This window comes from Anser brachyrhynchus, assembly GCF_964034855.1.
Source record: "Anser brachyrhynchus genome assembly, chromosome: 7".
In the NCBI taxonomy this organism is placed as follows: domain Eukaryota; kingdom Metazoa; phylum Chordata; class Aves; order Anseriformes; family Anatidae; genus Anser; species Anser brachyrhynchus.
In genome coordinates this window covers 12,608,414-12,623,064 of record NC_137701.1, presented here as the reverse complement: position 1 = coordinate 12,623,064, position 14,651 = coordinate 12,608,414, and the positions used below count along the sequence as shown (strand labels likewise).

At 44.4% G+C, this 14,651-nt stretch overlaps 1 protein-coding gene across 10 annotated transcripts in view; it reads left to right on the top strand.

Annotated features, from left to right (window-relative positions):
* HDAC4 (histone deacetylase 4) overlaps nt 1-14,651 on the top strand; it is a 252,357-nt gene that overhangs the window by 11,386 nt on the left and 226,320 nt on the right. For 2 of the 10 annotated variants that reach the window (XM_080599464.1, XM_080599471.1), the window contains exons 1-3: nt 3,453-7,476; nt 14,401-14,495; nt 14,611-14,650. In XM_080599464.1, the coding sequence (XP_080455590.1) occupies nt 14,469-14,495; nt 14,611-14,650 (67 nt within the window). In that variant the 5' untranslated portion in view covers nt 3,453-7,476; nt 14,401-14,468. Of the gene's footprint in view, nt 1-1,529; nt 7,477-14,400; nt 14,651 lie in introns of those variants that run through there. The other 8 variants (XM_080599463.1, XM_080599469.1, XM_080599474.1 and 5 more) reach the window with 6 other exon arrangements.

Below are 14,651 nucleotides of genomic sequence, written 5' to 3'. Positions count from 1 at the left end.
GCTCGATAGCTGGCTTCCTCTCGGAAGAGAGGCCAAGGGCAGGTGTCCCACTTTCTTCCCCGTTAGGAAATGGGCTTGCTGGGCGAAAAGATAACTTACTGAAGCGGAGTTCGGTCTCCCTGCCGCAGTAGGGAAGAGCTGCTTGGCTCCCCAGAACAGTTTTGCTCCTAAAAGGGCAAGATGTGTGTCTCCGGCTACAGCCAAAGCCAGCTTTTGAGCTTGGTTTGGAGGTAGTAGGCAGATAAAAATGAAGCGGGGAAAAAAAGGAAAAAAACTCTTTCTTTGTCTCCAGTGTCTACACGTGAATATCTATCTATCTATGTATCTGCAAGGGTGCGTCTCTTCCCCTCACAACTTCAAGGACAGCAGATGGATGTCCCAGTATTGCCTTTCTGAAACAGCTCTTAACTTCTGAGGTTATCTGCTATCAAGTCACGTCGGCTTCAGTTCTAGCTCTGTAAGGTCAGTCTTCAGGGATGCACAGTCAATACAGCCTTTATTTTCCCCTCTCTCTGAAATCTTGTGTGAAATTTGCTGTTTTGGCTTCTGGGCAAGAAGCTCTTTCCTGGCTTGTGGAAGTGTTTGTGGCTGGTAATTGATGCAGCTTTGTCAGGGTGCTTTACAGCTCGACGTTGAGTCTTTTCTGTAGTACTTCCAAATTAGAGTAGTAAAAGGTAAACGTTCAAAGTGATTCATAAATGTCGTGATATTCAGAGCTGAGACATTTTTTGAGTAGAAAACTTGGTTCAGCGTTTCCTTGAAAGAGAAGCAAACCTGTCTTGGTCAAAGTGAGCCCTTCTGTGCAGTGCTGTGCTCGAGCGGTGCAGCTCTCTTCAATACCGTATATTTTAGCAGACTCGAAGTAGTTTTCACACATTATTGGTTTCTTGCACTCTTGGTAGAAGTGGCTGCCTATTTGCATATTTACTGGCTTGTCTGCATGCAGATATGTCAGCAGCCTCTGCTCCTGTTCTTGATATTATCTCCCCATTCCATTTCAGAAAGAAATTCTTACTGCCTCCTTCCCCCCGCTCCAGCCTTGGCGCATGCTTTGCATGCAGAGCGACTTGAGGTAACAAAGAGGCGTGCTTGCTTTGCGGTGTCTCAGGTTGCTAGAATTTAAAACTGGCAACGAAACAAAAATTTTCAGAGAATACTAAAATCCAAAGGAGTTGTTTGTCTCTTGTAGCGTGCCATAACTACCTTTGCATTTTCACAGACTTCCTACAGAAGGGGACTGAAGCACTAGCAGTGGTTGCCAACATTGGTTCTTGGGCTATTTTGTCCTCTTACGTAGCGTAACTTATTAATCATTATGTTTGTGGTGACACGAGGTGTTTTTTTTTTTAATGATAATCTGAATACAAAGCCAAAGACTTTGTATTTTGCATTCCTTCCTGTTCATGTATTTTAGAGTACCGCACATGGAGTCACAACATGAAGGAAATTCTATACAGCGGAGCTGTGGTGGCTCATGGATGCTCATCTTGGAAGCCGAGCAATTCCTGCTGGTGTGTGAGCTGAAACTGCTAGCATCTTCCCTACATGAAGATATTTAGGACTATGCAAATGTGCAAAAAAACCCAAATGAAAAAACAAACAAAAAAAATCCTAGGAGAGTGAATAGGTGACCCTGAAGTTTGGGCTACAGTGTTTTAATGATTGAAAGTGAAGAGGGACAAAACTGGCTTTAAATTGCTTTGCTTGACTCCTGCCCTGTCTTACAGGGATGAAAATTGTGTTTGCCATTTAGTGTGTAAAGCCATAAACAGCAGTATAAATTTTAATCTACAGCACCTTAGGTGAAATAGGATAGATCACAGAAACTTAACAGAATGTGAATCCTTGCGTATCTAAGCTAGGGATTTAAGCTTTCCTTGAGGATAGAGAGCTGAAGTCTTTTTTTCAAGTGGCAGCTGACAGTGTTTTAAAATCTACCTTTAAAGAAAAAAACAACGCTCAAAACATGGCAGATACTGTATCAGTCCTTGAAATATGTCCCAGTTCTTGTTGCTTTGCAATCCAGTTTTCTTATTTCAAGAAACAATTCTAATTTGTCTTGCTGTGTTCAAGTTGTGCAAGCAGATAAAAAGGGCTATATAAAATGTGGTCTAAATCATAAAATAAACAGCTCTTCCTTCAGTCTGAGTTAAATAACAATCCCAGTGTTAGAAATAACAGCTAGGAAAACTCCTGAAAGTTGGATGGTCTCTGCCTCTCTAAAGGTAACCTGCAAAAACTTCTTCACAGGGTCTTGTCCTCTTCTTGCTTCAATGGCGTTATAAAACTAATAATTCAGAAAAACAAACCCCGATCGCCTGAAGTATGGGTAGTGTCAGTTCTTTCCTTGCTCATGCCGTGGTATTTCTTGCTTGTCAATTGTGAGCTTGAAATTTTTGACTGAGGATTCAAGTTTTTATTAAAGAGTGATGTTGGTCATTACAATTTCAACCCTATGCAATTTCAACACACAAAGTAACACTACTGGGGATTAACCTTCCCTTCTGGCCATGGTTTTGGTTTGAGAGCATGACTTGTAACGTGAAAGCAGAGCAAGTGGAAAAGCCTGCAACTTCCGTGCATACGAGGGCATACGTTTGCTTTATCTTCCCGTGGCCATTGCTGCCTGTTGAGTGACTGGCAGGCTCGTGCGGCTGGATGCTTGATGTCTCAGCAGCTTTGGCAGGTAAGCCAGGGATTGAACGGCATGCACGGGACTACCCTGTGTTCCTAGAGGTAATCCAGTGAGCTTTGGGCATGACCCGAGAGGCAGCAGGACCGCTGGGGAGCTAGCAGCCCTCCGTGGTGTTCAGTCCCGGCGTAACACACATCAGGCTAAAAGCAGCATATTTTAGCAAAGGCATCTCTGGATTTTTTCAAAAGGAAAAGACTGCTAACTAATATGTTGCATATTTAAAAAAATATATATACAACAACAAAACCCTCACAGTTTAAGGTTCTTTTCATGGCAAAAATAGCTGTTGACTTGCATTTTAGTACTGTCAGTTATCTGAATTTCAATGTTTGACTGCCAGTTCTGTCATGCTTTTGCAGGTGTATGTCAGTATCACTTTTCATATGCTGATGATGAGAGGAGAAAAGGTTTTCCAAAGGAGAAAAAAAAAAAGGCAATTTAAAGGCAAAGCTGTAGTTTTGTTCAATACAGTATCCTTTATGCTCATATGTAAAATTTTGGGGGTAGGCGATGCTGTATTGGGAATTGCTTTGAGAAAAGATACAAAGATAAATAATGCCCTGCAGTTACCACAGGTCATTTCCTAGGCTGTAGGAAAACAGAGGTATGGTAAGAGAAGAAATGCAAAGTAACACCAGAAGTTAGATAAGGCTGGGGTCAATTTGTGGAAGATGGGGGCCATGAGAGACGTGGCACCTGTTCAGGAGACTTCTGCCTCATTATCCATCATTCTTACAGGAGCTGGTACTGGGGCTCAGCGATGTGCCCGCTCCTTCAGGAGTGGAGGAACACGCACCTTTTCCTCTATTGCCATCAGAAATCACCATCTTGGAGCTTGGGAGTGAGATGGGATGTGTGCAAGCAGAGGCGGAGGCCGTTGGTGCCGTAAGGCTGCGTTAGCAGGTACTCTTTGCAGGGCGTGTATGTAATCTAGATGTAGAAAACTGGATCAGCATTTTCCTCAAACAAAATAGCATTTTGAAGGCTGACGATAGCTCGGAGAGTGTGTAAACCATGTAACCAGGGCATGAAAACGCTCAACGGAGAGGGGAGTGAAGTGGTTATTCCCAGAGAGCGTGGCTGGATGAGGCTGGGCGGCAGCATGGCGAGCCTGTGGGGCCAGGCGGTGGTGGGGGAGAGGGGGCTGAGATCTGCAGGGGTGAACCAGGCTCAGTGTGGATAAGTTTGCATCACAATGCATGAGTCTGGACCTATTTTAGTCTGTGTTGTTAGCATGGTGGCATGGGGTTTCTTCCTTGCCAGAAATACCTAGATATCTGCGCTGTAGCTTAAAATACACAAATGGTTGTAATATTTTTCATGCCACTGTTCCGCAGTGAACAGCGGAAGGCTAAATGTCCACTTGAAAATGACGCAACTTGTTTGTGGAGACCTTGAGGCATGTTTCTTTCCAAGAGCGTGACAAAGGTCAGAACTTTAAAAGCATGGCGCTAGTAGGTGGGAATGTCTGCGTGGTTGGCATTGTGCAGCGTGAGCACGGAGAGCCTGAGAACGTGCATAATTCAGCTTCTGGTTAAACTTAGTGCTGGTTAAAACTTGCATTGCAATGTAGTCACTTCTAAAGAAACTCATTTAAATGTTTTACCAGACAAAAGAATTGCACAAGTTATGTGACAGAATTGCTTTAGTGTTCAGATTGTAAATAGCTTTCTCGTGGTAATCAGATAGCATTCAATTAAAAAATAAAAAAAACCCTAGACAAACCTTAAACAATGTTTGTTCTTAAAAAAAAAAAAGTTGATATTCTTTTTCCAAGTTAATGAAGTAATTAGCAGTGATTGATGACACATGTACTCAGCTACTTTATGTTGGTAGACCAGATGGGTTAGGCACAGCTAGTGACCAGTAATTCTGATTCCTTGTCAGAAGGAACAAGAGGAACAAGAAGTTCAGATGTGGGCAGTAACAGCTGAAGTACATGAATAGAAAAGGTAGATGTTTTTCTCTCTGCCTTCCCCTACCTATAGATGAGGATTTGAAAAACAGCCCTACATAAAGATTTGTGCATTGTTTGTTTTCAGCAGTTCAGGAAGTTGAGCTAGAGTGAAAATAAAGTTGGAAAACTGAAGGTTTTCAGTTGACTCTCAAAACTAATCACTTAAAGGTGTTGGTAACCTTTTTTTTGGCTATACCATGTTACTTTGAAAAAGAAAGGGTGTTTGTGTGTGCAAGTGCATGGATAAGCAGGCAAAGAAACAGTTTTGGACTTGGTTTGGACTTGATGCACTAAGTAAGTCTGCAGAAAAATGGTGGCTGGGTCCACAAACTTCTGTCATGATCCAGTTTTTCCCCCTTGCTCTCTGCTCTGCTAGCAGCATGTAGAGATAGGAATTGGGAAATTTCTTCAGTGCAACATGCACTGTGAAGATGGTGGCAGCAGAACAGAGAGATGGCGGCACTGCTGAAATATTTTAATGTGACTTTAGTACAGTGATACAGTGGTAAATTTCAAAGTGTTGCTGATACTAAAAGTTGCATGAATTAGGGGGATCTTCATATTGTTAAGTGTTGAGTTCAGATGCATTGACAGGAAGCTTTAGCTGTTCTGGTGCTTGTGGTGGAAAGCTTCAGTTGGTGAAATGTGGTTGTCTGCTGGTCAAACAAACTTCGTGGTGCTGAGAATGTTCGTCAGAAGACTTTGTTTAGAAAGAATATCCCGTTTTTATCACTTTTCAGCCAAGTATTTCCAAAGAGTTCTGACTTCTGCGCTTTTAAATTATTGTAGCTATTGAATTTTGTACTATTGAATTATTGCAGAGTGCTCTACACAGGAGTCAAGAAATGAGACGGATGTTGTCCTTAACCTCACAGCATTCATTTACTTTCTGCTAAGCACTACTTTGAACTATCTGATTTGAACTCTTTCAAAAGCAGAAGTACTAGGATTAAGGAGAAACACAGAGTGAGGGAAGAAAAGGGCTTCAGAAATGGCCAAGACAGAGTAGATTTTTATAGGTAACTCTGCCCAATTTGTACCAATTCCTCCAAGGCTTCAGTAGCAGCTGGAACAGGCTCCCAAGGCAGACTTTTATCCTTTCTCCCTCCCACGCGGATCCATCTGTGAGACTGCTTGTTCTTGCTGCTCTTGCTGAGAAACTGGATCAAGCTCAGAAGCATCCTGCTCTTTCAGACCCTGTGCCAGAGTCTTGCTAGTCAGGGAGGGTTCTGTAATCCTGCAAGTTTACATATTCCCAGGTTTTACACATAGTCAGTTGTATTTCTCAAACTGCAGCTCTTCTATGACCTGTGTTTCTGCTTGAGTCAGAGGGGAAAAAAAAATCGAAGCCGTTGCCCACTTTTAAATTGGAGCTCCCACAGGCTGAACATGACTCCTAAAGATGATCTTGTGTTCACAGACTTGGATCACGTATCAGAGGAATTTAGGTTCACTTGTCACGTACTTGATTATAGAACCATAGAATATCCTGAGTTGGACGGGACCCACAAGGAACATCGAGTCCAACTCCTGGCTCCACACACAACCACCCCAAAATCAAACCATATGTCTGACAGCGGTGTCCAAATGCTTCTTGAACTCTGGCAGATTTGGTGCCATGACCACATCCCTGTCCCAGTGCCCGACCACCCTCTGGGTGCAGAACCTTTCCCTAACCCCCAGCCTGACCCTCCCCTGTCCCAGCTCCATGCCGTTCCCTCGGGTCCTGTCGCTGTCCCCAGAGAGCAGAGCTCAGCGCCTGCCCCTCCGCTCCCCTCGTGAGGGAGCTGCAGGCCGCCATGAGGCCTCCCCTCAGCCTGCTCTGCTCTGGGCTGAACAAACCAAGGGACCTCAGCCGCTCCTAGTATGTCTTGTCCTCTAGACCCTTCCCCATCTTCATAGCCCTCCTTTAGATACTCTCTAATAGTTTTATGTCCTTTTTATACTGTGCTGCCCAAAACCACGCAGTGCTCAAGGTGAAGCCACACCAGAGCAGAGAAGGACAAGCCCTTCCCTTGACCTGGAGCAGTGCCTGATGCGCCCCAGGGTATGGGTGGGCCTTTGGGCTGCCAGGGCACACTGTTTCCAAAAGCTTTTGTTGCCTCCACGCCCTTGTTTTTTCACTTGTGTGTATATTTGAGGTATCTTGTGCAACACTGCCTTTAGAGCAATACTTGTCAAGGCCCCAGAATGGAGCAGGTGCCAGAAGATCCCCTTTTCAGCTCCTTGGTAGTATTGCTCTTGGTGTGAAATCGTGGAGGTAGAAATAATGTTTATACTCTTGCATACTCCTAGCACTGAAAGACAAGAGCCACAAAAATTTGGGGGGGGGGGGGGGGTGTGTGGTGTGGTGTCCCCTAGAAGATCTAAGGGTTTTCTTTTTTAGACGTGAAGGAGGGACCTTCAGCTTTCAAAGCAGGCGTAATTTTTGATCAACGTGATGATTTGTGCAAGTATAGGTGTTGTCACAAGGGATTTTGTGCAGAATATGCAAAAAGCACGTTCTTCCAAATAGCCCTTGCTGTGAAACTTAGCGAGGAAAGGGTGTTTAACTGCAGGCTTCTGCTAGGGCCAGGCTTTAAAAGTGTTAGGTACATGTTAATTTAACTTTGAAATGGGTGAAGAGAGATCTTCACTTCTGAAATATCAGTGTTCTTAGTTTTAGGCTAGCACCTCAGCTTTAGATTTATGTCTGGAGATCAGTATGAGCAGCTTGCTTGCCTTTGAAACCCAACTGAGAAAAGCCTTGGAAAGTCAGCCTTTCTGAAGAAGTCTGGGTGCCATGGACATTTGCAGTGCGGTGTTTCTTCTCATAAGCAGATGAGTACGAAACTGTTGATTATTTTTTTATTATTTTTATTGAGAAGTTCTGTTGCAAATATCCTAATTATGCGTATATAGGCTTGCTATCCTTGAGTTGCTGCGGTTTGGTTCAGTGTTAATAAAGTAGCTCACAATTAGTGTTGTTTTCTCATTTGCGGCTGCTGTTCATGTTGTTTCCTTTTATCATTGGATGGTGATTTCAGTGCATGTACAGCACTGCTTGTATTGCAAAGGCTTGCTTAACAAGCCGCTGTATGAAATAATAGTAGGATTGCTCCAAAAGCAACTACTAGGGACTGTCTAGAAATGCATTATAGCCTTCCTTGGAGGAACTGTGTAAATACAAAGTAGGTATCAGTTATTCTTGAAGTCTTAATGTACACATGCTGTAATTTAACACTTAGGGCCAATGTAGTTAGAGATCGAGTCCCTTTCTTAACGCTACACCATACAAAACCTGTCACAAAGTTAAAATGTTTAGTGTGAGCATACAAGTAATAAATCCTCGCAGCGTGCACTTGAAAGTGGAAGTTTAAGGGAGAGGCGGAAACACAATATTTGTTCTACTCTAGGCTGTCATGTGAGAATAGCACTTGTAAGGGCTGGCACTGAAATGTCAGCACTTGCTAAACAAATGTAGTGTGTTTTAATTCCTTGAAGTACTGGGTAATGCTCTGTATTTCTTAGATAGTTAGTACACTTAGGTCACTGTGTTGAGCTTTTGATCTTTAAAGTATGTGCCTCTAATTTTGCTACTGCAAGGTAAGGGTATAGAAACAAGAAGTCGAGCAAAGATGTGATGCCACGCTGTCCAGTCTGGGTCTGAACGGTGAAGTGTATGTGGCTATTATACCACTGCTGGGAAGCTGTATTTAAGATAGCTGCACTGGGTTGGGTTTTCTGTTTAGTTATTAGTCTAGCTGTAATGAAGCCTTCAGGTTCTCAGACTGATGCTGCTTTTTCTTCTTCTTCCAAGTGGATATCTGAGTGCCGTGAAGGTACTTCTGCCAGTTCACTTGAGTATTTTTAACTTAATGCATGTGTACTAACCTATTGTGTGGGAATTGATTTAGAATTTCATGTATTATTTTAGTGCAGTATAGAAAGCTGTAAGGAGTAAACATTTTGCAAGATGGGACTCTGTCGTGTCAGTGTAGGGCAAAGCACAGGTGAGCACATGGGTTTTTTTGATGAAGGAAGAGTGCATGCGGTGGTGAAAGAACAAATGTTTCCCACTTAAATTCTAGGGGAAAAATATGGAGTTTCCTTTCTAGCCTTTCCTCTGGGGAACCAGTCTAAGACTTGTGCAGCCTGAAGGCTGCAAACTCCAGCAGCCCCTTCGCTGCTTGTTCTTGATATCTTTGCTAAAACTATGACAAGTGAAGAATGGCTCTTGCTGTGGGGCCAGCCTTGTAGTCGGTTACTGCCTGATACTTTGTCCATGTAAAGGCCACTGTGCAACTTGAGTATTACCAGTGAATTTGTTGTTAACATGTAAAGCCAAAGTTCTTCCTTGGTGACTGCGTATGTTGGTGGTGTGCTTTGGTCTTTGTGCTTGGTTGCCATGATCTTCAGCAGCGTCCCAGATGATGTACCTGGGGAGGCATTTTGGAAGAGGACGGCTCTCTGAAACACCCTCCTGTGAGCCAGAGACTTGTTTTGTGGGTTTCCTGGCCTTCTGAAGAAGCGCTTACTGTTCATACGATTGCTTTTGGAGTGAATGAAAACTTTTGCTTTCTCTAGCACCCGGAGTCAGTTTCTTAGTGCTGCTGAGGAGCTTGTCATGCTCCCTGTTGTAACTTGCCAGCTGCTGTATCTTTGCTGCTACTTTCCTTCTCCTAGATATCCATCTCAACTCTCTTCTAGAAAAAGAATGGAAAAACCTTCCTCTCTGAAAGAGGTAGAAAACAGTGACTGGTGATTTCTTTGTATTAATTATAATTCTGCAGACTGTCGCTGTGATATGTCTCAGCCATCTCTGTTCCAGGCTGAAGACTTATAATCTGCTTAGTGTACGCAAGGAATTTGTACCACGCTGCTGATCGTTTTTCTTGCTCTTTTTTTTTTGCCACTCTTCTGGTTATCCTGTGTACTTGGAAATGGAGAGGGAAGTCTAGTTTTTCACCAAATATTTGTGATTTTGGAGGAACAGTAAACTCTAATTTGGCTAATACAGCAGAAAACTGGTGTTCTATTTTTAGTTTCTATTATTGTCAACTGTTCTAGTTGCTCTTCTGTCCACAGCTGAGCATTAAGTGGATGGTGCGTTTCATAGTGCAGTCTGTTTATAAAAAGTTCTTGCTCCTGCGGTACATGTTTAGAGACAGAAACAGTCTTCAGAGACTTAAAACTCTTTGAGAGGATGTCAGATGTTGTTTGAGGCTTGCAGATATGTTTTCGGTGACAGCTCTGTTTTGGGTATTGTTGAAAAGGTAAGAAATCCAGCGCTTCTGGAACTGGACGATGCTTCTGTATCCTGGTCTCTTGAGACAGCTTCAGGAAAGCAGCGTGCTGCTGGAGAAGAGTTGAAGTGGTGTTGTCAAAGGGTTGCATGAGTCCTCAGGACTACCGCTGCTATTTTTGTCATCTTGCAAAGCGGTGGCTCTGGAGACATGGTCCCTGGAGGGAAGAGTCAGCCTGGGAGACTGTTTCACGCTGCCTGTGCTCTAAATAGATGTAGTAAATCATTTTGTGGTCATGGTAAAGTATTACTACTCTGAACAGCTATATGCGTCCTCTCTTCCTTTTCTCCTCCTCCTTTCCAATATAGATTTTATATTGGCAGGCTTTGAAAAACAACCCCAGAAAAATGAAGGCAGCTTTTTTTTTTTCTTTTTTCCCCGCCCCCCTCTGGGTAAGGTTCTGGGTCTGTTGCCAGAGGAGAGCTTTAATCGATAAGCTGTGATGGAGGGGCTGCCTCTCATCAGGTCTCTGGGTCTGTGCAAAGCAAGTGCGTGCTGCAGCGTTGGGTCGTTTGCAGGCTGCGCGTTGTGGGCAAGGGATCCAAGCAAGCTTCAAGCTGTGGTCGTCGTCATCTCGAGTAGAGCGTGTGGGATTAAACTGAAATCTGTTTGCCTGTTTATGCGGCAAGAAATCTTAAAACCTTGGTAGATTTTGGAAAAAAAAAATTCTCTCCTTCCTCACATTGCATATATAAGTACAGATGAATTAATGCTTTTTGGAAGATGGGTGTTTCCATGGCTTTTGGAGACCAAGCCCTGCGGTGCTGGAGTGCTGCTGCGAGCTGAAGAAGTGCCAGCATGCAGAAGGCATTCTCCTTGTGTCGCTCCTGGTGTTGCCTTCGTGAGCTTGTCCTCCTGAAAGGCCGTGTCTTGCCCAAAGCTGTTAGCATCTGGGGGCTCTGGAAGGCAGAGCGGCTTTCCCTGGACCTAGAAGCGAACTCGGGAGCGCAGCGATGTGCGTGGCGTGCGTATGACTTGCACCGGGCTGCGATGCGTTGAGTCAGCGAGCGGTTAGGTTTTGTTTCAGGTTTCCAAGTGATCTTGTCAGCTCGCTGCAGTGTCGCCGTCTGAGGGTGCTGGTGGTGTTTGTCTGACGGGGTCAGCGGGTGAAGCGAGGTCACCGACGTACGGGCATCCTGAAGCAACCAAGCTCGGCTTAAACCAGTCTTGGAGCCTAACCCTCGGGCCAGGAGTTTTATCTTGGCTCCAATACCCCAGTGATTTAAGCTCTGAAAAACAGAGCTTTGCAAGCGCGGTTCTGCCAGAATTTTAATTATTGGTTATCACACATCTGTCGTCGTGACTGGCAGAGACACATCTGGGGAGGGCCGAGAAGAGGAAGGTGAACGTCCATGCTGTCAAAACAACTGCGTGGCGGAACGGCAGGATTGCTGTGATTACTTTTTAAAATAAATAAATAAAAAATGAGAAAAGCTTTCGGTAGCTACAAAATGTATGGAAATAGACTTGGAAAACTGTCAGATTACTCACGCTTCCTAGTTCGCTTGCAGTTCTGTATCTTAATTGTTGTCTGCATGCCCCATGGTGGGGGGGGGAAAGCGTTACTGTAAAGTGTACGGAGGGGATGCTGTAGGGATGGGTGGTGGAGCGGGGTCTGTGGGGGGCTCTGGGGGCTTGGGGTCAGACCTGCTCACGCGGTTGGAGAGGAAGAAGGCGAGGGACCACTGCTGAGGGTTAAAAGCCCAGATTTTTTTTGGAGAACTGTTGCGTGGTCTTGTGTTTAGAGCCATTTGCCTTCTCCCTTGGCCATCTCATGCACCTGCATATAGGTGGTTTGTTGGCACGTGTGGTGGCCCAGCCTGCTGGCCAATTTGCCGTCGCTTTCTTTGCAGCTCTGGAAGAAGTACGTGCGGCCTCATGAGAGCGTTTTACACAGGTGCCTGCCTTGACACACTCGACGCAAGGCCTGCCTGCCGCACCACTGGGGGCTGAGCGTGCCCTGTGATGTGCTCCCTAGCAGGAGATCTTCTTGGAAAGCCATCTAGACCTCAGCATCCTAGGCACAGTAGTAGAGAGCATTTTGCTTCTCCACGTTTGAGAAATGTTTTGTGAGATAGTGGCAAAATGACAAGTTTACACAAGAGCTGTCAGGAGCAGGGGCCTGAGAACAACTCCTGGCTGCTCTAGAAATTTCTCGTTGTGCTGCGTTGAGTTCAGCACAAGTGGCAGCTGAAAATAAGAGGTCAGTGGTGAAATAGGTTGGGAGGTGACTGCTGTGCCTGTCCTGGGAAGGTCTGTTATGCTTATAATTTATTCAGTCTTCTAGAAGAAATGTAGGATTTTTTTTAAAGGTAATAAAAAATGTATACGTGAACTAAATCTGAGCATGGCTATTTTGTTGTCTCTGTTCTCCCCAGGCGCTAGTAATCCCCAAACATGCAGAAGTTTAATATTGTGGGTCTCTTTCATGCCTGACTGAATTTAGATAGACCTCTGGGGGAAGAACTGGGGATAGGTAGGCCAGTGGTGCTGCTAAATGGATTTGCAGCTGCTGTGTCGGTCGAGTTTCTTCAGAAAATAAATACATCTTCTCATTGTTCAAGCTCCAGCCTTCATTCTTGCATCGTGTGAATGGGCAGATAAAAATCTATTAGCTCTCTTCTGAATTCTCCTTGTCTGCAGCTGCGATTGCTTGTGCCATAACATTACCTGCTAATTTTATTGGAAATGAATGATGTTAATATTTGCTAATGCCTGGTCTTAGCTGACCTGACTCTTCAACAGGATGTGCAAATTAATGGAACTGGAATATCTTGAACACTTGAGATGGCAGAGACCTGTAGGGATTAGAAATGACACTTAAGTAATTTTCTCTTAATTTAATGTGTAACATAAAAGAGCATCCCAGGTCTCTGAAAATGCGAGACAGGCGGGGAAGCTTGGCAAGTAGTAATGCTGAAACACTTGGGGTAGAGAGAAATGGCCATTTAAGAGTTTTTTTTTCTTTTTTTTTTCAATTGCAATAGAGAGAGGATGGCCTCTTTGTTAAGCAGAACATGCTTAGGCAAACCAGGGAAGTACTGCCATAAATCAGGGCCCATGCAAGGCGACTGTGCTGGTATTTAAGTCTTAGACCTGCTTTGGCTGCCGTATTGGAAAGCAACACAAATATCTGATGACAGCAGGGAGGGTGAAGTTGAGCATGGTGAGAGCTCTTCCAAGAATAGATGGGACTATGTGAAAAGTAATGGCAAAGACGGACTGTGGACAGGTGCTCCTTGTGCAAGCAGCGCCTCGTACCGTCAGCGTCCTCCGCCCAAGGTTACGGAGTGCTGGGCGCCAGGTGCTTGCTGCAAGGCTGGGAGGGCGGCGGCGCCGTGTCAGGCAGCGAGGAGCTCCTCCTGAGGCTGGTTGTCCTCTAAGGCCTGGTCCTCGGGGGCCAGAAGAGGTGGTCTGATGGGAGCCTCGGTGCTGCTGGTGCGTTCAGGGCGAAGAAGGGGAATAACCCGTGCTTGTGTAATACTTCCAGCGAAGGAAGCAGCTGGCTTAGTCTGTTCCAGTAGCTCTGTCTGATAGCACCTATTGCTGGCAGGTCTCTCCGTTTACGCATGTCAAAACAGAGTAAACTTTGAGATACCCTACACATAAAACTCAGCTTTTTAGAAATACTGGATGCTGCTTGGTGTAGTGCCAAAAAACAACAACAAAACAAACAAAACCCACAACAAACCAACCAAACTCAAACCCTGTCCACCAAAACCTGAACTTTAGGAGACCTTGCAGCAGGTGCCTTGGGTGGAGGTATTGCTGGTTGCATTGGGGATGCCACCTCTGGAGAGGTGCGAATTGCCCTCAGCCAGGATATATCCTGCCTGGGTTATATTTTTTGGGTGGGCAGGGGTATGCTAGGTGAGCTGGCTCAGTGTTTTTGCAGTCTTCTTTCTTCCTCTGATATGCAGCTTAAAAATAATCAGGGGTGGTGGATTTTTTCTCAGCAGTATGATGTTGCTTCTTAATAAACTGCTGGAGGCTTGGCAGAGAGGGGGAGTGAAATGGATTGTGTGGGCTTTTTTCCTTCCTGCTCCAAGACCACTTCTTGGCACCGAGGAATTTTTCTTTAGACTTCTTTGGAGAACAGATGCGTGAAGTACAGTTACCACTCATACATATGGCTTTTAAAATATGGAAGCTGTTGGACTGAAGTGGCTTCATATGGTACTGTTGAAGGATCAGAATGAACGTGCAAGTTTGGGGTTTTTAAGACTTGAATGTGTAGTTGAAAAGTTTTTTGGTTTGTTTTTACAAGGTTAAATATTTGCATTTTTATGGTTATTTGAAATTACACCCATAGCTCTGAAAATTACTCTTTCTGCAACATTTGATGCCTAAAATGGTATCCTAGATTAATCTCCTCTTCTGGAAAAATTACGCTATATAGTGTGTAGTTTAAATGGTTGTAAATCTTAATTCTCTAATGCAGACATCCTTTCCTTTTATTGCAGGTTCCCATCTTGAGAACGATTAGAAGATACTCTGCCACCCTATTGGATTATTTTGTATACAGCTCAGCATGTCACTGTGCCCTGGATTTTATAAGGTGGCCATGATTTAATCCCCACTTCCAATTTCTATGTATTGGTGAAGCATTGGAGCTCTTTAGAGCTGCTGTTACTTGTGTGGAAACTGATCTGTCTCAAATCCCTTCTCCAAAGGACTCTACGTTACTAGCAATGAGCTCCCAAAGCCATCCAGG